General features: G+C 37.3%; 1 protein-coding gene and 1 pseudogene across 2 annotated transcripts; one reads left to right on the forward strand and one right to left on the reverse strand.

The window, feature by feature from the left end:
- Positions 1 to 742: 742 nt before the first annotated feature.
- Srp54 (splicing regulatory protein 54) lies at positions 743 to 15,551 on the forward strand. Of its 2 annotated transcripts, none has more exons than XM_083123524.1 (3): positions 743 to 833; positions 10,940 to 13,655; positions 15,389 to 15,551. In XM_083123524.1, the coding sequence occupies exon 2, from the start codon at positions 11,072 to 11,074 to the stop codon at positions 13,298 to 13,300; it is 2,229 nt and encodes a 742-aa protein (XP_082979650.1). In that variant the 5' UTR covers positions 743 to 833; positions 10,940 to 11,071; the 3' UTR covers positions 13,301 to 13,655; positions 15,389 to 15,551. The 2 variants fall into 2 exon arrangements, with proteins under 2 accessions (XP_082979650.1, XP_082979651.1); XM_083123525.1 differs by having other exon boundaries at positions 832 to 961.
- On the reverse strand, positions 6,366 to 6,755 carry LOC145988989 (protein GVQW3 pseudogene; annotated as a pseudogene).
- Positions 15,552 to 22,426: the final 6,875 nt, after the last annotated feature.

Below are 22,426 nucleotides of genomic sequence, written 5' to 3' on the forward strand. Positions count from 1 at the left end.
ACTCGACTGTCCTGACTACCGGAGCAAGTATTGGCGCCAGTACTCTCCCCAGTTGTTTACACGGGGAGAGTAGCTCGCTTGACCCTACTTGCTCCAGCTATTCTTCCGTCTACTCGACCAATGTAAACCAGGCTTAACTGACTGTCCCACAAGTGCTCTCGTGCGTTTCGTGAGGTTCGTTATGCTGTCCCAAAAGTATATTTCCATGCGTTTAGTGCCAGAACGAGATTCACCAAACGCACGGGCCAGGAGACTGGTATGTTTGGTGAGAATCGTCTGTTCTGCTGCTTGCAGACAACGCGCGTGCACGATGGCTTCAAACTGCATTAGTTCGGAAAATGTATTATAATTTGAACAGAGAGCGATATGATGCAACATTCACAAAATGAATGTGCCTTAACTGTTCTTACAATGTGATAAAAATGAGTAACAGTATCAGCAGTAGAATTTATTTCTGGCAGGAGGACATGCCTTCCGCTGGACGCCATGTGGAAACTTTTTCTAAACAAAACGCTGCCCCATGCGCTTTCATCTAGAGCGTCCCATTACTCTGTAAAATAACTGGTTTCACCATGTTCACGAGTCCAGTTATCTTTTCGTTGAGAATTCGTTCGTTTTACTTTCGGAACGCACCTTATCAAATGTCGTGCATTTTTGTTATTGAGGTATTTTGAACTTACGGTAAGGAAATACGTGTGTGGGACCTGGCACTAGTCACATGCTATAAACTATTGCTATGTGATTCGCTTCCGTTTCCGGTCATGGTGAAAATTCTAGAATGAAATTTACATCAATCTAACCTGCAAAGGACAACAATTTTCTCCGTGTACTTGGTAAGAATATGTTCAGCGAATTAATAGTTTTAGTGCAGTTCCTCCTGCGAAGTATTTTGTTGATCATTTAAAGGCAAGAGTTAATTACTTGAAGTGTATCAACTAAGATGATGATGCTATCTTTGCCGGTATGTTAACGAGTTAGTTTTTTGTTTTTGCGATAGAAATGTTATATGGGCTGTATCTTGATCGTGTGCTCTTTCTTGATTAAATATTAAAAATATGGTTCAACAGCAGTAGCGCTAGTGTTACAGTTACCGACAAGGGGAAAAAAAAGACGGTAGTCGACGGAAACGTATACTATGCGCATTAACCGGACAAGGCATAATTTCAGACAGTGGCTCAAATCGTACCGAGTTGGCAACAGTGATGTGCCGTAGACTTTAAGTTTACGTCTACATGCGTTGTTTACACGTAATCTACGCGTAGATTATATTGGGTTGTAGTTTACATAGTCTACGTAGACAATCTAAAGTGCATTAAAATTAATTTTCAAGGGTTTCATGAAAGGATAGTGACTTTTTCAACTATATTGGTTCCTAACGAAATGAAAAGAATCCTATTTACAACAAAATTTCTCTTCTCTTCTATTATCAACTATGGAAGAAGATAAATAGTATGCAAAAAACAATATATGGCAGTCGTGACACAAGAGTGGTCTTTTCCCCATAAAACACTAGAATATTTCCTATATTAGGTTTTTTCCTAGGTGAGAAATTGTTCCAATTTGGAAGAAAGAGTATGAAAAGTTCTCCTCACACATCAGCAACTGATACGAAGTATAATTTTCTTTTAATTCTACGGCGCCATTTGCTAAGTTATCACCTTTGACCATGTTGTTTACATAGATTACGTGGTAAATATGCGATAACGCCCGGACACCTTTCACTCATTTATTTCCTTAATTTTACCACTGGTACTTACCTATTTTGCCTTGCGGAACATTCTTTAAGGTGAAGTTATGCCTTACCTCCACAAACCATGCACGTTAGCGCCAAAAACCATTCACGGGTAGCCCCACAAACCATTGACGTTAGCCCCAAAATCCATCCATGGCTAGCCCCACAAACCATTGACGTTAGCCCCAAAAACCATCCACGGCTAGCCCCACAAACCATTCACACAAGGTTAGGTTAGGCCTGTTAGGTTAGGTTCCATTAGCACTCATTTCACCCCTAAATTCATCGAAAAAAGAAAGTGCGGCGCCATCTGCACGCACACAATGTAAACAACGGCATAATGTGGCAGGCAATGCCAATTTCTTACGTAAAAAGTGATTAATTCTTCTTCGGCAGCATTAAACTACGAAGTTTTTACTTTCCGTGAAAGAGAATACCTCCAAGAACGTCCAGAATGCTAAAGAAACTAATTTCAGTAAGTACTTTCTCCTGTAAATTTTAAGAAATCCGTCCGGGCGATATCGCATATTTACCGATTACGTAATCATCTATAGAAAATAGTCTACGTGTAGAATGTAGGGTAAATGTCTGTTATATCGGAGACACATTTCTCGGATATTTTCAGTTTTAAATGGTTCGTACTTACCAATTGTGTATTGCGGAACATAGTTGAAGGTGCCATTATGCTTTTTACACGAAAATAACCTCGATTTTTCACATTACGAGTAATTATTTTGTGTCCTTTCCTCTGTTGCGGAACATACAATATGGCACGCAGAGCTGTGGATCATCGCACGTCGTGCTTGTGTTTTGTCGATTTGGAATGGGTATGCAGTGTTTCAACCTTCTTAACCGAAAAATACCTACTTTCACATCACAAACCATTGACGGATAGCCCCAAAAACCATTCACGATAGCCCCACGAACCATTTCCGGCAAGGTTAGGTTGGGTTAGGTTAGGTAAGCATAGTTAAAAAAATTAAAATAATAAAATTCTGGTAAAAAAAGGCACGTTTGGAAACACTGGCGAGACCGCGTGACTTTCGATGCCCGCGCCATCTGCAGGTACATAATGGAAACAACGGCATAATGTTGTTGCTTTGCACAAAATGCAAGTTTATTATATCAAAAGTGCTTATTTCTTGTGCAGCATTCTACGGTGAGAAAATACCTTCACAAACTTTCAAAATACTTCAGAAACTCATTTCTGTAAGTAGTTTCTTCTGTAAAAATTAAGAAATTTGTCTTGGATATAACAGACATTTACCGAATGTAGACTATCGTTGTTTACGCGTAGACGCTCATCACTGGTTGGCAACCAAATAATAGTGTGTTCATAATGCCACATAAAAATGCTCCTCACTGTAACGCATCTTTGCAAGCTAAATTTTCATTTGAACATAATTTTCATAAGCATTGTACTATTTTTCAATTTCTCATAGAGGGTCACTATCACGTTGTCTTTTGTCATGGTGCACAGGCATTTTTTACTGGCTGGTACTACCATCTACTTCACTTGTGTGGGGTTGTGAGGATTTATTTGGTCACTAATTACCCGTCTAGTTTGCTACACTTTTTGACACATGGTGTAGTGCAAGCACAAGCTAGTGTTAACCCTGTGCAAGTAAAGGTACTGGTGCGATCTCGCACAAACACTTTTCACTCGTTTGTTTCGTCATTTTTAACATTCGTACATACCGATCATGCATTGCGAAAGGTTCTTGAACGTGAGATTTTGCTCTTGTGAAGAAAATAACTTTAATTTATCATTGACAGTAATTATTTTTCTTGCTTTCTTCGCTTGCGTATCACTAGATGGCGGCCACATCTTGAGTAGCGTGGTGAATCATCAGTGGGTATGCAGTGTTTCCAACCTTCTTCATCGAAAAATACCTACTTTTGTGTTAATTGATTTTGGATTTTTTCCGGGTTGGAACCCCAAAAAACCATTGACGGATAGCCCCAAAAAACCATTGATGGATAGCCCCAAAAAACCATTGACTAATAGCCCTGAAAACCATTTAGGTATAGCCCCACGAACCATTTCCGGCAATGTTCGGTTAGGTTAGGCAAGCATAGTTAAAATTTTGTTCTGAACACGATGCAATACAGCTTTAAAAAAAATTAAAAAATTCTTTCAAAACAACCGCATGGTTGGAAACACTTGAAGGAGGTTACGTCATGAAACGTATGCGACATCTGGTTGCCGGAGATCGTCGGAAAGATACTTTTCTTAAAAGATACATGAATTTGCGGTCAAATATATTGCACAATGGAAAAAAAATACATCCACGACCTTTAAACAATCTATAGAAACTCAATTCCATAAGTAGTTTCTCCTGTAAAAATGAAGAAATTTGTTTGTGCGAGATCACAACATTAGGCCCAAGTTCCTTTTGTTTTATTGCGATTTCATCATGTTTTGAATGCAATTTTTACATGGTTCGATTTTGATTTACATCTGTTAACGCATACTGCGGACTTTTAGCGATTACTTAAGGTTTTGTTCAATATATGCTTTCATTCTTAGGTTAGGCAGGTTGGGTTTGGTTCCCTTAGCATTAAAATAAAGCCCCTAAATGCATTCTACTAAGGTTCCGATTTACTTCTACATTCATTCCCACGCTTCTACGATATTTACTGTCGCTTGTCGACGGAGAAATGCATAAGGTAATTTTCAAGTTGTTTTTTCAACATAAATAACTTTTTTTCGAGTCCGAACAGTGTTCATTACTTTAAGGAAGGTTCAAATTTTGTGTGACAATAATTTCCAAAATTCTACGATAATTAGTCTTTGTACTAGGAGAAATCATAAAACATTCAGAACCGTTACCTAGTGCACATACTGCAGAAACCAAATCAGCGAACAAGACAACCCTGTGTTGTGCTTTGTAACAATCTAAGCGAGTGCGAAGGGAGTCAAGAAGTGCAGCGAGCTAGATTGTGCTAATGCTTTTGTTGTTAGGTTAGGCAAGTCAGGTTTTGGGCTTTTAGCATTAAAATAACGTCCCTAGAAGCTTTAAATATCTGGTCTTAAGAATCAAACTCCCTTCGAGGCTCGCATAAAAATCCACAAAAAACTCATGTCCAAGTTGACCAGAAACCAAGCTATATTTCATGTCATAATTTCCCTAGTAACTAATACTTTCAAATAAATCTTTTAACTGTGCTAATTAGTTCCTACATGCTTTGAACTTCCGCAATTGTTTCATGACGTCTAAAGCACTTTCCAATAAAACTTGAGAGAACCGCAGTTATATTTCCTTACTATACAAGGTCTGGCTTAAAAAACAAGACTGGCAACTCTGTCAGAAGTATACGTGCAGCAGTGCGCAGTGCATTCATGGGAAATAAACCTTGAAGCTTCAAGAAGCTGATGACAGAACTCCCGGTCACTGTCACTCATAGTTAGTTAAGTCTCTGAGCAGTGCTTGAAGGTGAAGGTTCGTAACCATGTTGCCGTAAAGTGGCAAATATGAAACACTAGCAGCTCATTAGCCTCAAATTGCTGGTGAAATTGAAAAGATCACAGAGTCAGTATCCACCCACTCTTTATCAATGCCCACCATCTGCTATCATTCCAATGCTGGCCCGGCGATCATTCTGAACAATGTCAATAGTTTTTTACAATTTTTCTGTTGCTGTGGCCCAAGTCTTTTGTTGTCATCAACGTGCTCACATCTTGCGGCGAAGCATTTGTGCTATTGAAACACACATGCACATCACATTGCATTATCACCATACACATCCTGCAATAATTTCACCGGGAATTTCAGGCTAATATGCTGCACGATTTTCAAATTTGCCACTTCACGGCAACATGATTACAAATCTCCACCTTCAAGCACTGATCACAGACTAACTATGAGTGACAGCAACTCAGAGTTCTGTCGTCAACTCCTTGAAGCTTCAAGGTGTATTTTCCACACATGCACTCTCCACTGCTTCACATACACAGTTCCCGGACTAAGGCAAAACAAAGTCAAAGGCGTATGGACTTTGACCGTTTATTTACTCAAAATAGGATCAATTTGATGCGATACATCGCTCAGCGCGAGTTTTCAAACTCTTTTCGAAGTGTCTTGAGTTTATCGGTCACAGCCTTCTGGATCTTCTCAATCGAGTCGAATCTTGAACCCTTCAGCTGTATTTTCAGTTTCGGGAAGAGGAAATAGTTCAGAGGTGACAAACCTGGTGAATAAGGTGGATGGTGCAACGTGGAGACTTGCTTTTCAGTGAGGAACTGGCGATTTATTGCTGCCAATGAGGCGGGGTGTTGTCGTGCAGCAGGAAAAAATCACGAGAGGTGAAGAGGTCTGGGTGAACTCTTTGGATTCGAGCTAGCAAGCATTTTAACACTTCCTGATAGAATTCCTTATTTACTGTTCTACCTGGAGACACAAATTCTTTGTGAACGACGCCACTGCTTTCGAAAAACACGATGAACATAGTCTTCACCCTTGATTTTTGGAAGTGCAGTTTTTTCGGTCTTGGGATGTTTTACCGACCAATTCGGAACTCGGACATTTTGTTTCAGGATCGTAGGCCAAACACCAAAGTCTTGTCACCAGTAATAATCTTGTCTAAAAAGTTCTCGTCATGGTCAATCATGAATATCAAGTCATGACAAGACTCAACTCGATCGTCCATTTGCTCCCGTGTCAGCATGAGAGACAAACTTTGAACACAGCTCCTGCTTGTTCAAATTTTCATGCAAGATCACTGTTTTGGGGATGTTTAGTGTTTCTTCTATCATCCGAGACTTCACTTTCCTATCCTCTTTAATCAAGTTAGCGACAGCTGCGATGTTCATGTTGGTGCGAGTTGTCGGCCGACCACTGTGTTCATCGTCCTTCATTGTCTCCTGGCCCTCACAAAACCATTTGTGCCTCTCAAAAATGGTTGTCCAACTCGGTGCTGGCTCACCGTACGCCTTCTGAATCAGTTCCAATGTCTTTGTTGCTGAAAATTCAGCTTTGCAGCAAAATTTAATTGCTATTCGCTGTTCCTCCTTCTCGTCCATCTCCCGAGTCTGACACACATGCACAACACCAGGTTATATCAGACGTCCGCACTCTTCAATAACAGTGGCTAGACTGATGCCTCTCAGCATGGCTGTTCGAAAGGGTTCAAACTACGCAGTCGTCTGCTAGATGGGGTTAATGGGAAGGCTGCAATAAAATCAATGCGGGAACTTATGGACCACACTGTGTATACTTCCGACATAATTGCCAGTCTCAGTTTATTTTTAGCCAGTCCTAAAGAAGTATCGTTCTTTTAAAAAATTATTGCATAATCATGTTAGAATGCCTTTGTATTTCCACTTTTATATTCATGTGTAATTCTTAAGGTAAATCAAAACTACATTTCAACCAGGTAAAAGTTAAGGCAGGGCATGAAATTTCTAGTTTGAAATCAGTCGCCGGACTAAAATATTTGGTCGCCACTATTTTATATTGATAAATAATAAAAATATGAGCAATTATTAAAAAGTTAGGAATTAATGTTTGTGTAGCGCTGTCGTTCTGCACTGAAGCACCACTTATCAATCGCAGCTGCTGGGTCAAACTCTGACAGTGAGGATGGGGGGGAGGGGGGTCAGTTTACGAAAACTCTGAGCAAATCATCCAGTGTCTCAATCTTCAGAGGGTTTGAGTCTGTTGCGACAGCTGAAACCTCTCTCACATGAAGCTGTGCTCACTGGTAGAACAGCACAAAATGTCAAAATCTGGAGCAAATTGGGGAATCTTGCTGAACACTCCACTCTGTGGATCTTCTCCAGCGTCTAATTCAAAGCTGGAGAAGGAAACAAAAGTTTGTATTCTGTCCACTCTGCTGACAGAACATCCATTTTCTCATTATAAAGACTCGGGTTCAAGCATATGTAAAGTTTCTTTATTTCTTCTTTGGGAGGCCAACCCAAGGTGTCGAAAACATGCAGAGATGCAATCACATCTGTTGATATAGATTGCAATCTTTCTGTGATGTACACCTTTGCATTGTTAATAATTAAGTTTCTTCTAACAGTCTGAAACTCTTGCTCTCAGTTTTGAATGTTTGTGAGCTGCACATCCCTGATCTTCCCTGAAATGGATACATGGTCCAAGAAATCTTGTTTGCTTGGTCCAACATTAGATTCCAGGTCAGCCAAAACTGAAATACAGAGATGAAATCTTATTTTCAGAGATGAAATCAAAATATTCTTATTTTGTAGTGCCAGGCTTAAAGGGTTAAATTTCCCGTAGAAATCCAAAAGCAAGTACAGAAGCTTAACAAATTTAAATTGCTTCAAACTTTTCAGCAAATCCTTAGCTTTAGTGCCATCGTTGTATTTTCCATGGGTCATCTGTTCAAGATGTGTCACAACAGCTTTCCATGATTGCAAGAGAGCTCTTACTGCACGTTCTTTGCTGGCTAACCACCTAATAGTGTGGATATCACTGAGTTTTAGAATTTCTTCTATAACTTCTGCCGTTTCTCTCAAGAGGTGAAGTCTTGAGGCGTGTTTGACACACATTTGAAACAACAAAATTTTAGTCCCGGAAATTTCGTGCCCGTTAAGGTAACACTTTCATCTAGTCAAAACTGATTTCTTCATTTTTACAGAAGAAACTACTTACGCAAATCACTTTCTGTAGCATTGTTGAAGTTCCCAAAAGTATTTTCTCTCATCGTTTCATCTTTTTTAGCGATAATTCATGTTTATATGTATAAAAATATCGCAATTGCCGTTGCTTCCATGTACCTCCTCTACGAGAACCGGATGTTCCATGCATTTGATGACGTAACCCCCTGTCACCGTTTCCAACCACCCTGTTTTATTTTTCAAGAAGATGACGTGACCCCAAATTTTAGCTATGCTTGCCTAACCTAACCTTACCGTGAATGGTTCCTGGGGCTATCCATGAATGGTTTGTGGGACTACCTGTGCATGGTTCTATGACCCCAAATTTTAACTATGCTTGCCTAACCTAACCTTACCATGAATGGTTCGTGGGGCTATCCGTCAATGGTTATACGACCCCAAATTTTAGGTATTAGCATAATTTCAAACCTGGGAAAAAATAGCACGGAAGTAGGTATTTTTTGGTTTAGAAGGTTGGAAACACTGCATACCCTCTCCAAATCGACAAAACACAAGCACGATGCACAATGATCCAGAACGCTCGCACCATATTGTGTGTCACGCAAGCGAAAAAAAAGGAACAACAATAATTACTCGTAATATGAAAAATTGAAATTATTTCCGTGAGAAATTCATAATTATATCTTATAGAATGTTCCACAATGCAGAATAAGTAAGTAGCAATGTTAAAAAGGACGAAGTAAATGAGTTATAGGTGTTTTGACTAGATGAAAGTAGTAATAAAGTGAATATGCTATTGTAACAACTGTAACCCATTTTTTGGTACAAATTCGTGCACTGCTTTATATGAGCTGGTACTGAATTTACTGTTTAGCCCTATGTACTCCATGGGCAATGGTCTTTTCTGCAGAAAAGTCAATAACTCGTACGTACTTTTTACAATATCAAAATATATTGAGGAAAGTGATGTGTAAACCTGAGTGTACTAAACGTACTGTAATTTTAAAATTTGTGAACAAATATTATGATGAAAATAATTGTAATTTCAGAAAGTGTATGTCCAGTGGTGGCAGTTGGGTTAAAAAAAAAAGTTCCCGTCATTGAGGCTAACTTGTGGGAGAGGCTCCATTTGCTAGAGGTTAAAATGTTTTACTGCATGCAAGAAATGTTACCACTCATAAGAACATTTAGTGGAACCCTGATTTTGTGTTCTGTGTTACATTTTCCTCCATTATAGAGGATAATTCAAAATGAATGGTGCAACTTTACACAGTTATTATGACGTTACTATTTATGATAGAAAATCATAAAAGGCATCACTATAAAGAAGAACTCTGGAAGTTTTACTCACGTGACTCACATTATAAAGATTCAACATGGGAACCACGTGTAACGTGGAAAAGGTCCAAATAATAATCAACTACTTGCTATGCATGAGACAGCAAGTCGTTGTCTGTGGTTTCAAAGGCACTAACAATTCACAGTTGTAACTTTGGAAAATCTATCGGAAGGGTGAAACATGTGCATTACTACCAAAGTGATTGAATCAGTTCTCGATAGCTCCAACACACAATACGCATTCTACTGGTCATTAGCCATTTCACGACACTGGCGATCCTGGTGGAGCATCGGCTAAGCAGAATAAGCCCGCTAAGTGGGATTAAAACTTCCAGAGCTCTTCTTTATATTGATGCCTTGTCTGATTTTCTACCATAAATAGTAACGTCATAATAGCTGCGTTAAGTTGCACCATTCATTTTGAATTACCCTCTAGATTCAATCTTCATGGCCCCAACATAGCAAAATGTTATAAAATTTTACCTGATTTTATATTTTTCGTGCATTTTAAGATAAATCAAGGTTTCAGTGCATTAACTGTATGATTCTACTTTTCAAACATGCTTATTTTATCTCTGACTTGGGGATGGCTTTAAAATAAACAAAAATATAACATGACTCATCACCTATGGTGGAGTGAAGGAAGGTATCTTAATGTTACATGTCACATAATTGGTGTGAATGTAGAAAGTCCATACATTCTTAATCTCAGTCATAGTAGAAGTTATGTGATCAGAACCACAATTTGGCCACCATTATCCACCGTACAGGTATCCACTGAACCTCAGAACTACTTAAGCAGGGACATCATGAGATCATACTTGACCATTGTGGTTTCTATAATGTTGTAGGGACTAATGAGTACTTCATTAGTATCCTAGTATAAGGTATTTTTGTAGATTCAACAGCTTTGAAATTAACCTTCAGTAGACCTCCACACCAGTTGCACGTTGAACCAAAAGTACCAAGTTCAAACCCACATAAGGCATGAATATATCATTGTGTGTGTCCTGTTGTTAATTTCTTCAGTTCATAATTAATGCTCATGATTGCAATTAATTGAAGAGGAAGATAAGCAAAGGAAGAATAAATTACCCTGTAGAGATGGAGAAGCGACAAATAATTACAACACAAGTTTAATTGCTGGTAACACCAGTGCGTTTGTATTTCATAAAAGTAACAGACTGAAAAATATATTTTGTATGGAATGTTGGTTACTCATATTATTAATAGTTGTGATGAGTATAATTATATTTAAAACACTTTTCTTTCTTCTTTTTCAGGAAACAAACTGTAAACTTTTGATGCCCACATCAGAGAATATTTATCAGATATAAACAAGCAACCATGATGCAGCTGTCTAAAGATATTGTGTTCTATCTTGTAATGACACTGGGCGATTCTACGTAGATTGAATGAGAGGATCGGACAGTATAGTGATTGAGTATTGTCCTAATATTTTCAATCTTACCAAAATGACAAACTCTAAAGTAATACAGGTGACAAATATTGCTCCTCAGGCTACAAAGGATCAAATGCAGACCCTGTTTGGATATCTTGGAAAGATAGAAGACATCCGTTTGTATCCAACAATCCGAGATGTTGCAGTGCCAGTTCAGTCCAGAATTTGCTATGTGAAGTTCCACGATGCTACGTGCGTTGGTGTGGCTCAGCACATGACAAACACAGTTTTCATCGACAGAGCTCTAATTGTTATCCCATTTCAAAGTGGGGAAATTCCCGACGAGCAGAAGGCCTTGGAGCTGACGAACCAAGGCACGATGGTTCCGGGTCTGTTCCCATCGGAACCTAAGCTTCCACCAAACGTTACTAACACGCTGGAAGGTGTTCCACCAAGTCAGGTGCTTTTAACACATGATCCTAGATTTGAGGCAAATAACCTACAAGCATACCCTCCTCTCCCAGCCACTCTTGATGGACGGAAAATAGAAGAAATACGACGGACGGTAATAATTGGGAATCTGGATTCCTCGGTTACAACCCAGCAGCTGATAGATTTCTTTGCACTTTCTGGAGAAGTGAAATATCTGAGGTTTTGTAGCAGAGATGGGGAGATTTCAAGATACGCAATGGTGGAATTTACAGAACAAGGTTCTCTCATAACTGCCCTGCAGATGAATGGCCAGGAGTTATGTGGGAGACTTGTGACTATATCCCACTCGACCCAGGCAATTGTTAAACCGCAGGCCAAAAGCAATGAAGCAGCTCAACGTGAAATAGAAGAAGCCATGTCAAGAGTGAAAGAGGCCCAAAATCTCATATCAGCTGCAATCGATCCAGTCATAGGTCTTCTCGGAAAGGAGAAGAAGAGAAGCAGAAGTCGCTCGAGATCACGTAGGTCCCGATCAAGGTCTAGAGGCAGAAGGCGATCTCACTCTCGAGGAGGTTCTAGATCCAGATCAAGAAGACGTTCAAGATCTCGTGTCAGAGGAAGGTCTCGATCAAGATCAAGGCACTCGGGTTCGAGGTCAAAGAGAACTCGGTCAAGATCAAGGGAGAAGAGAAAGAAGAGTAGAAGCCCAGGAAGACGAAAGAGAACACACAGCAGATCGCGATCACCAAGCAGAAAGCGGTCACGTTCAAGATCCAAGTCCAAAGCCAAACACTCAAAGAAAGATGAGAAGTCCAAAGAGAGAAGGGAAGACAAGAAAGCTGAAGAAAAGGAAATGAAAAAGGCTGAAAAGAAGGAATTGGAGCTGGAAGAAAAGGAAGAACATATTGACGAAGCAGAGAATGAAGTCAATGAAGAAGCAATGGAACATGAGGCAAAAATGAGAGAGCCAGTGGCTGAAAAGGAGCCAGAATTAGAGAAAGAATCAGAAATCGAAAAGATAAAGCGAGGTGCAAGCCGAGACAAGCATGGTACACGTGACAAAATGAAGCCATCGAGAGGAGGTACTAATTCACGTTCACCTTCAAAGCCCCGTAGGCATCATTCAAGGTCACCGTCCCATCCCAGGCGTAAAAGTCGGTCTCCATCGCGTAGAAAGAGCAGATCGCCACCAAGGAAGAAACACATCTCGCCCAGAGGGAAGAGGAGCCGTTCTAGGTCTCGCAGGAAGAATAGTAGATCTCCTCCACTAAGACGCAAGAGTCGATCACCATCCAGAAGGAAGAGTCGCACGCCTCCAAGACGAAAGACAAGGTCACCCTCACGTCGCAAAAGCAGAAGTCCAATTCGACGCAAGAGCAGGTCAAGATCTCGACGTAAAAGTCGATCGCCATCTCGCCGACGTAGTTTGTCAAGACAACGACGAAGGAGTAGATCACCTGGGAGAAGGAGACGATCACGGTCACGAAGGCGTTCAAGATCTCCTGTTAAAATACCCAAAGAGAAGGACAGGAGAAGAGAGAGGGAGAGGAGTTGGGACAGGGAAAAGGATAATGACCGAAGAAAACGTGAGAAGAGAGATTTGGATAAATATGATGATAAGGGAAAAGAAGCTAAGGTGCCACGTAATTACGATGAAGAAGAAAAGGGGTTTGATGCAACTGATCAAGAAGATAGTGAAAGAAGAAGCGAAGCAAATGAGAGAGAAAGTAGTTATGCTGATGATCCTGAAGAAAGAGACCACGAGGAGAAATTGGTCTCTGAAGATATGGATATTTCTACTTCCCCATAAATGTTAATTTGTCTTCTTAAATGATATTGCAGCATGGGATTGAAACATAATAGAGAACATGTGATTTCAGTTTTCGTTTTAAGTGAACATTTAAATTTGTTAACATTTTTTTGTGATTTGTTCCAGTTAATTTGGGAATCCAGTTAGTGTACATTCAGATTTTTTTCATTGTATACTGCGAACTATAGTGCAAAGTTGCTGTGAAATGAACAAAGAACTATTTGCAACAGTACCTGCATAATATAGGCTGCATAGTTTGGCATGTTATTCTGAGGACAAAACCAGATGAAAACTTAGGATGATGTTGTGGCTATCCAGTGGAATAATCTTCACAAGCTGCTGATTGTTTCTTAAGGTAATGTAGCCTTTTTTTTTTGTTGTTGTCAGTGTAAAATCGTACTAAAAATGCTATCCAGAAATCACCATATATCGTACACTGTGATGTGGGGTGTTAATAATAGTCTCGTATATTTTTCATTACATGTGAATTCGTTTTTTGTCATGAATACAGTAGAGAACAAAATGTTCATCACAATAATATCTTTCATAATTGGGAAATTAGAGATGCAGTACTAGATAAATGCAGAGAAACTAGTACTCACTTTATCCACGAACCTGTTTCTTCTTTGTTGTATTAATTTCAGTGGCCACTGCCACCATCTTCGGAACTTGTTGTACTGTTGCTTGGCGTGCTTCTACTGTTCGTAGTTCTCCGGCTGCCGCTAGGTGCGTGCATACTAGTTTCTCTGTATTTATTTAATAATATCTTTGTTATTTTCTTCTTGTTTGCCTTAAATACTACCGACTACTTTTTCTTTTAAGCAATGTATGGTAAAAAGATTCATGCTAGTGTACATTTGTGTGTAATTTGTGTCCCAATGGACATTTCCACTACTTTTCTTAAATGTAATTTTTAAAATCTACACCATCGAAAAATAACCCCTGCAATTTCCAACGTTCATGTGCGTTCCTTATTAGGTAAAAATAGAGTTTCTAATTTTCGAGCTGAGCGTTGCATGCAAAACACTCCTGCGCCATGTTGTGATATCGTCGTTCGGCTCGTTCTGTCGTCTGCACTTCGCGTTGGCTGCATTTGGCTCTGTGTTTGCTATGAGATAATGGATAGGAAAAGATACGTAACTACTAGAACAGGAAATGGTCGTTACCACTAAGCAAGCACTCAGTCAGTGCTTCACTACAGTTTTCTCTGCTGAGTTAACATTACAAATAAGATTTTTTGTTGCCTTGTGCCGAAACAAGTTTCCATCGTGTGAGTTACAGGAGCAGAGCAGCCCGAATTGTATAGCTGGTCAGTGTTGTGGATATCACAGTGGAAAATAAAGTTTTCACCATTATGCACAAATACGAGTACCAGATGCTCCAATATGATATTTCTCAATGTACCCATGAATGAAAAAAAAACAGATGACTTGTTTGTGTGCGATTTACATAGCAAGAACACATGAATGATAAGCTACAAGAACAATGAAGTTGATCTGTGAAAGCTATGTAAAAGTGCAAGTTACTAAAAATACTGTTCTATTTGATTACATTGAAGTGCATTACCATGGGCGTAGCCAGAATATTCTTCAGACGAATATTCACAATAAATTGGTGAAAGATCCTACCATCATCTTATATACAGGGTGATTTGTAATTCGACCTATTCCTGGAAAGGGGTAATACTAGAGCACATTTGCAACAAGTTTGACCCTATGCACCGGGGCCTGAAATCAATGGGTTTTGAGTTATTGCAGTTTTTAGATTTTCGTGACATATTCCAACTTGCGACCCAAAAACTACTATCTTCTTTCTTCTGTTTACATCAAGTCTGTCTTCCTTTTTGTACCCATACTTTTCTAGCTAAGTAAAATATATAAAAAATAAGTAAAATAATTTTGGGTTGCACTCAGAATTTGAGAATTTTGCATTTTATATCGACAAAAGTTCATGAGCACCTCAATCTGTGCTAATTCTGCTACTATACAGAGCAGTGTTTAAGTGTCTCACAGAAAATATTTTAAGTGTCATTTGTCTAATGTGCATTGCTGAAATTACATATTATAGTATTGTTTTCTTTGTTTTTAGTTGCTGAGCTGTCAAGTGTGCAAGAATTTACATCCATTGAAGTTTATTTTGTTCTACGAATAAGTTTTTTTTTATTCATGACACTTGTATGATGTTTGCATCAAGTAGATAGCTGCTCATAACTTTGTTGGAATTCTTCTTGAATAAATAACATTCAAATGTATGTATGTATATTTTTCAATATTCTCTTAAGATAATGTTGGGTTCAAATCTATTCATATATAGGGGAAACAGTATAGTTGCAGCAGGAGGTGGTTGTAACATAAGCTCCCCCCCTCTAAAAAAAAGTTGTATTCTCCAAATTTCCTTCACAGTCAGATATTCACTCAAGTGATCTACTGATGTATGGTTGTTGGGTTAGGAGCCACGCCTAGCCGATTGGGTGAAAAATCTGTTTCATGGAGCTGGTAAGTAATTTGTGTACTTTCTATTTAATTTTTTGTAACTCTGGCCCTAATTTCTTGTCCGGATTGGTCCTAGTCTGAACATTCAGTGGAGGTTCCCACTGATTCCATGTGCATTAAACTGTGGGCTTCACTTCGACGGGTAGATATGTGTTGCCACTTTCAACACATATCGCTACTGTTGAATATTAATCTGTATAAAATCAATTTTGCAGTGTAATTTTTTTAGTGGTAATGAGTTTTAAAAACAGCTGTAAAGAGCTTTAAAACAAGGCCAAGTTTATAATTTTAGGATTACCCAATACTAAGAAAAAGTTGTTTCACAAAATTGATAAGAACTTTTTTCTGGCTGATTAAAAAAAAATCTGAAAATTTAAGAATTATATTTATAACCTTTCTACCTGTACTATATCTAAATTTCCTCATGATTGGACCACACATTTTTTATTTATAGAATTTCAGTGTGTTGTCAGTTGGAAAACACAAAAAAATGCACTTGATTGTTCTCACGATGATAACAAATCGAAGGCATACTCTGAAAACCTGCTATGGAAATTTGTTAAAGAAACGAGTATAGTAATTTCAGTAGTGAAAATAAAACATTCTGGTTGTACCATATAATGCTGAATTGAATAAGCTAAATTTTGATGTAATTAATTTCTGCTTCTGGTTAATTTTTAATTGGGAGTTCAAATTCAAGTATCCAAAATTTGTAATCTGACAGTAGTGTTTAATTTCTCCTGTATCTGTTCCAGTCATCCCCTTACTGTATTACAACTATACCCAGAGAATGGTATAGTCGTCACATTACGAAATTACCTGTTCCATGCAAACTATGAACTATTCAACCTTGAGAAAAATCACTTTCATTATGAAACAATTTAGAAGTACAAACGGGGCGAAAACAAAATTGTGCTACTTCTAGAACCTGGAAAATTGAATGCCCAATCTTCTCTACTGACATGCATTTTTGAATGATATGTCTAGAATAAAGAGCTCTCATTAATAGGCACTTGGCTGCTACTAAATGCTGACCAGAGTATGATGCTGATTGCATCACTACTCATAATACAAAAAAGGTGCTGTTAAAATCAGGAATGAAAACAAGTGTCCTTATGTATTTTTTTTATTACAACTAAAAGTTCATCATAACAAATTATGTATGTTGACAATTTTCTTGAACATAACCCAGAGATTCAAACATGAACTGATACCAGCTTCTAAATAGCACAAGCAATGCAAGAAATCTGAAATTTAAAAGATTTCACCCTTGACTTTTTCTGTTAGGAAACTGCTACAAGCACCACTATAAAGAAATATCGAACAAGTAACAGTAAAACATACTAATTTGGCTTTTTTGTAAAATTCATATTTATAGTATTGTCAATTTCTCAAGTTCACATGGCAACTATCTAATACTGGTATATTAGCAATATTTCTTGTTCTTTTCAGTTTATTTGTAAATACATATTATACACATGCATTTGGAATGTAATACCAACACTAATACTTTTATCATCAATGATCATATTATTAATCAGTATATTTACATAAGTGTTACTTGTGTACAAATATACAGTGCAAGCAAGGCTTTGAATATGGATTAACAGACCTACATACTTCAGTTCTCGTATATAAATTTGTACACTCTGCACTTACAACAAATCATGGCTAACAAAATGATATAAACAATACTAAAAATAGTATAAAATAATTTTAAAAAACTACTTACGTAAGTGAGTATGCAATTGTTCAATTGCAATCAGGTTCATAGGGGCAGTTGTATCCTGAAACGTCGTTCTTCAACAATTGCATACTCGCTTACGTAAGTAGTTTTTAAAAAATTTGATTTGATTCCTTTTACTTCGCTTTTTGTGCCACTTTTGGCTAATTTGCGAAGATTGGGATGAGTGATATGATGAAATTGATGGATACTCACAAATATCCATGCCCAGGCCAGGATTCGAACCTGGGACCCCTGGCATCGTAGCGTGGTGCTAACCACTCCGCCATGGGGGCCGGCACATAAGTAGTTTTTTAAAAATAATTTTATACTATTTTTAGTATTGTTTATATTATATAGTGAGTAATATGTTTACAAAGTATAGTGCATTAATCTTTGCACTCTCAGTGACCTAGCTCTTTAAATGCTTTGCAATCTAAGTAGTATTACGGTTCTTTCCGATCGAAGTGGAGTGTGCTGCCTGAAAACAAAGATCACTATTTTCTCATCTTTAACAGGTAACTAAATATGTATATAAGCGTTGCTACAATATGCATTTTATACTGCCTGTACTTGCTACTTTCCCACAATTTAGAAGGCTAGGCAGGCCACATTCCTAATAAAGAGTTAAATGTGCATACATATAAAAAATATTAAAGTTTACTTTGAAAACTAACTAAAATAATAAATATTGTGGTAAAATTACATTTGAAAAAATATTAATTAAAATGCATGATTCTACTTTTTTTTAAAATTCCCCACTATAAATTGTATGATGTAAACTGCACACACAAAGTTTTGTTAGCATTCATTTTTATTTTTAATGTGATAACAATAACTGCAAAAGAAAATATTCAAAGTAAGTACAACTTGAATGTCAGATGTGACATACTAGAGTTGTTCAATTTACTACTTAGAACAGCTGTTACCCTCAGAGAAATCTGGTAGGTCTGTTTTTCCACACATAAATGTCTGTTCACAATTTTTTTACATTTCACAGATGTACATATTTACATATTAACCACTGTACAGCTGATTTCATTATATATATACACATTCCAAAATATACAGGGCAAAATCATTGATGTAATATGGATCAAATATACAAAAGCCAGGAACACACCTGTTGTCTTCTAAAATTAAGTGAAATTCCAGCTAAATAAAATAAAATATCCTTCCTTTTTATAATACCATAAATTAATAAGAGAAATTTATTCATTCCTCAGTAATTTGAAGAAAGAATCTAAAGATATGTTTAAAAAGATGGCAGCCGTATCACAAATACAAAGTGCAAGAATAATTTTATTTTTATGCATTAGGTATAAGAAAGTTAATCTGGTAGTCCATAAATGCTCATGTATATATTTATATGTTGTGTTAATGAACAATTCAGGTTCTTTATGGAGCAACTATGATTTTATATCAGATTGGCTTTTATCAGTATGAACACTGAAAAATTCAGTGTTTGTAAATGCATGTATAGCAATGTAAGTGACAGTTTGAAAGTTCACAAACCCATGCAATGCCAACAACAGGACACAATGTGGTAAAAACTTGCCTAATGAAAGATTACTTGTCAGGTCTTTAAGGGGTTGCGGGCGTGTTGTATTTTTATATATAAACAAACAAACACACAACCCTTCAAGACCTCCATAAAAAAAAATGATCATAATATATGGCACCCTCTGCAATGCAGTGTGATATGACTTATGTTATTTATAGTTTCACAAGTCCATGATGATTACATAAAATATATACAGGATATACAGATGTTATGCAAAAACCTTTTTGTCATACATTTCAACATTCATTTAGATTGAAACGACCAGAATTTCTATGATTTTCATCTGGTTCCTTCTTCTACTGGAATGTAACAATGTGTAAGTGGATGGAAAATTAGCAACTTGTTCCAATATTCACTCCTGGCGCAAGTTCTCTGCAGAAATGCAATTAATATCCCTGTTGCAAAAGCAAAATACACTCCAGACACTTTCACATGTAGTCTTTTCCCCCCCACTTTGTGACAAGTGACACCCTAATCGATTTCAATACTTTTTATCATGAGGAAACTAGGAATGGACTAAGAAATCTATACGGATTCTGATAAAGAATGGTACACAAAGGTTGGATATAATAAATGTGGCAACAATTTAGTCATGTAACCCTGGGTGTCAAGTGCAAGCACCTAAGGATGTGTTTACTGAACTAATGGTTGTGGACAGACATCGAGATTGCACAATTTCATAGTGCATGAAGAATACTGAAGCATTCCACAAAGGTAGAGAGACTGTTCAGGACACACCATGCCAAGATTCTCCTTCATGACCATACAAGGTGTCACATTTCTACCTCTACGAAATCTCATTTGCTGCTTGAAGTGAACACACTGCATACTGGGCCATTGCAATGGTGCCACTTTTGGCTAATCACAATGAGGATGAATGGCAATTACATAACAGTGAGTCCAGCACTCGATGGCCTCCCCCACCAGAGCTATGCATTAGAGGCAAACTAAAGTATCCATATTTTACTGCATGACATGAACAAAGATTGTCACACCAATGGTGCACACATGCAGGAAGGAATGAAAGTGGTTTTGTTAATATTAATTTGAAATTGTACGTATGTTGCCACTATTTTTTATTCAACCTTTGTGAAGCTTGATTACACCAAGAATGGATATTCTTCTGATTAGATGTTTTAAGACATTTAGATTGAACACACATAATCAATGTGTGACTGTTTTAAGTTAGGATAATGAACTGCATATTTAGATGTTTAATTTACAAAACGAGGCATTTTAACAAATAATAAAATGGGTGAATTTTGCATTAAGTTAATGGCTATTTACATAGAAACCAGATCGGTAAAAATATTGGCATTTGAACCTGTCCCATTCCCTAAAATAAAACAAATACAGTGGAACCTTGCTTTTACATTACAACATATTTCTTTATTGGAACCATAAACTTTGAATGTAAGATACAGGAAAATATACAATCTGGGAATGTAAATTCAAGGTTCCACTGTAATAAAAATTTCGTACATTACAAGTTTTACTCCACTAAATGCATGTACTATTATTGCACCTCAGATTAATATTAAATAAAACATTAATTTCAGATTATTATAATCAAGGTGTCACAATACTTGCTGATACAGAAAGGCAAATATATAAGGTTTTTCTACAATCTTCACAAGATATTCAAACAGAGCATTTAGTAACTTACATGCATGTAACTTAACAAGCACGTGCATTAAGAAAGAAGCAACCATTTTTCACTGGGAAAAAGTAACAAAGGCTATGGTCACATACTTTTTTGTAAGCAAAATTGAGTTCTAAGAAAATTCCACTTTTTTTCTCTGTGCAACAGAGCAATTCACATGAATCATATAAAAACAGCGTAGTACTTGACTAACGCCACACAAATACTCTGGGTTTGGTACGGCATGAAAAAGGAAATATGTGAAAATGCTTTTTGCGCCATTCTAAACTCAAATTTCTATTGACCCATATTTTTTTATATTTTATACATATCCAAAATTTTGATCCCCGATTGGGAATAGAAGCAGTATATGTGAAAAAAAATTTACCACTAAGAGAATCTACTTTTTAACTATTGAAACTACAAAGTCAGCCATCTCCCAGATCATCATGACTTTAGCCATACCATGTAATCAATCTCATGAACTGAGACTGGTCCTTTCAAACAATGGCTTATTATCACAGAAATTGGAGGGAACGTCATTTGAAATATCTGCCACTACTACTAATGTGTCAACTTAATAAACACTACACTAAAAACTAGTTTATCCAAATATTCCATAGGTGTGGAACAGATAAATCCACTACTAATCAAATAAATTTATAAATTATCTGTAATTAGTGCAAAACTGTGCCATTTTGTTATTTTCATAAATATTAGTGTATAATTCATCTGCAGTGGTTTTCAAAGGTAATGAAGCTCCTACATAGCTGAACGATTATTGCTCTCACCTTTGGTGCGAACAGTTCCAAGGTTCGATTCCCAGCAGGAGCTCCGAAATTTCAGGTGTAGATCTAGAATTGTGAGGACAATTAAGCGGCCATTTTCGGAAGCCAGAAAATAGAGGTAATGTTATGCACTGGCCATGCTTAGCAGACCTTCGCCTCAATAGACTTTTCTCACCAATGTTTGGTTTGGTTACATAGATGAAATAAAATATTCACGAACCACAACATGTTCCTTGAGAACCTTTGCAATTTTATATCGGATCAGATTATTTCTTGGTAAATTTTATACTGTACTTTATTAGTATTGGCCAAATTTTCATATCGGTCCACACACAAAATCATTTTCCTGTTGCTATAAGCGATGCAAATACAGGGGATTCTACCTGATATAGCAGTGTACTATCCTGCTAATAACATTATTCAGTACAGTGCATCAATATTGAAATCTGAACAAAAATCTTCAGGTAACTACACTCTTTACCAAATGAAATGCACTGGTTGCGGTGACTGTAGTAATGAGTTGTCACGTTCCTGTGGCGACAGCACATGTTTAACAAATATCCTCTGGATTATACAAAACACACCAAATTCAGATAAACAAGTTTTTAGTGCATTACAGTGAAACCTCAATTTTACGTTTTTCAGGGGACCAAGTTGTAAGAACATAAGATGTGGGAAAATGTAAAATCTGGGAAAACTGTATAGCATTTTGCTCTACTGGGATCACGAGAATTGAATGTAAAATCGGGGTTTCACTGTATACTGTAAATTATAGTTATGTTGCTGTAACAAATAATACTTCCCAATAAAAAAAATACTGTCTTTCAATTACAAGTGAGCATTTAACATTAAAACTGCTTAAATATAACATACCTATGCACCACTTGTCCTAGATATTTGCATTCTCAACTTTTGAA

Source organism: Lepisma saccharinum, chromosome 6 (genome assembly GCF_977018435.1).
Source record: "Lepisma saccharinum chromosome 6, izLepSacc3.1, whole genome shotgun sequence".
NCBI lineage: Eukaryota > Metazoa > Arthropoda > Insecta > Zygentoma > Lepismatidae > Lepisma > Lepisma saccharinum.

What these genes read in the sequence shown, in the direction of transcription:
- Srp54 (XM_083123524.1), top strand. Translation starts at nt 11,072, where the DNA reads ATGAGAGGATCGGACAGTATAGTGATTGAGTATTGTCCTAATATTTTC.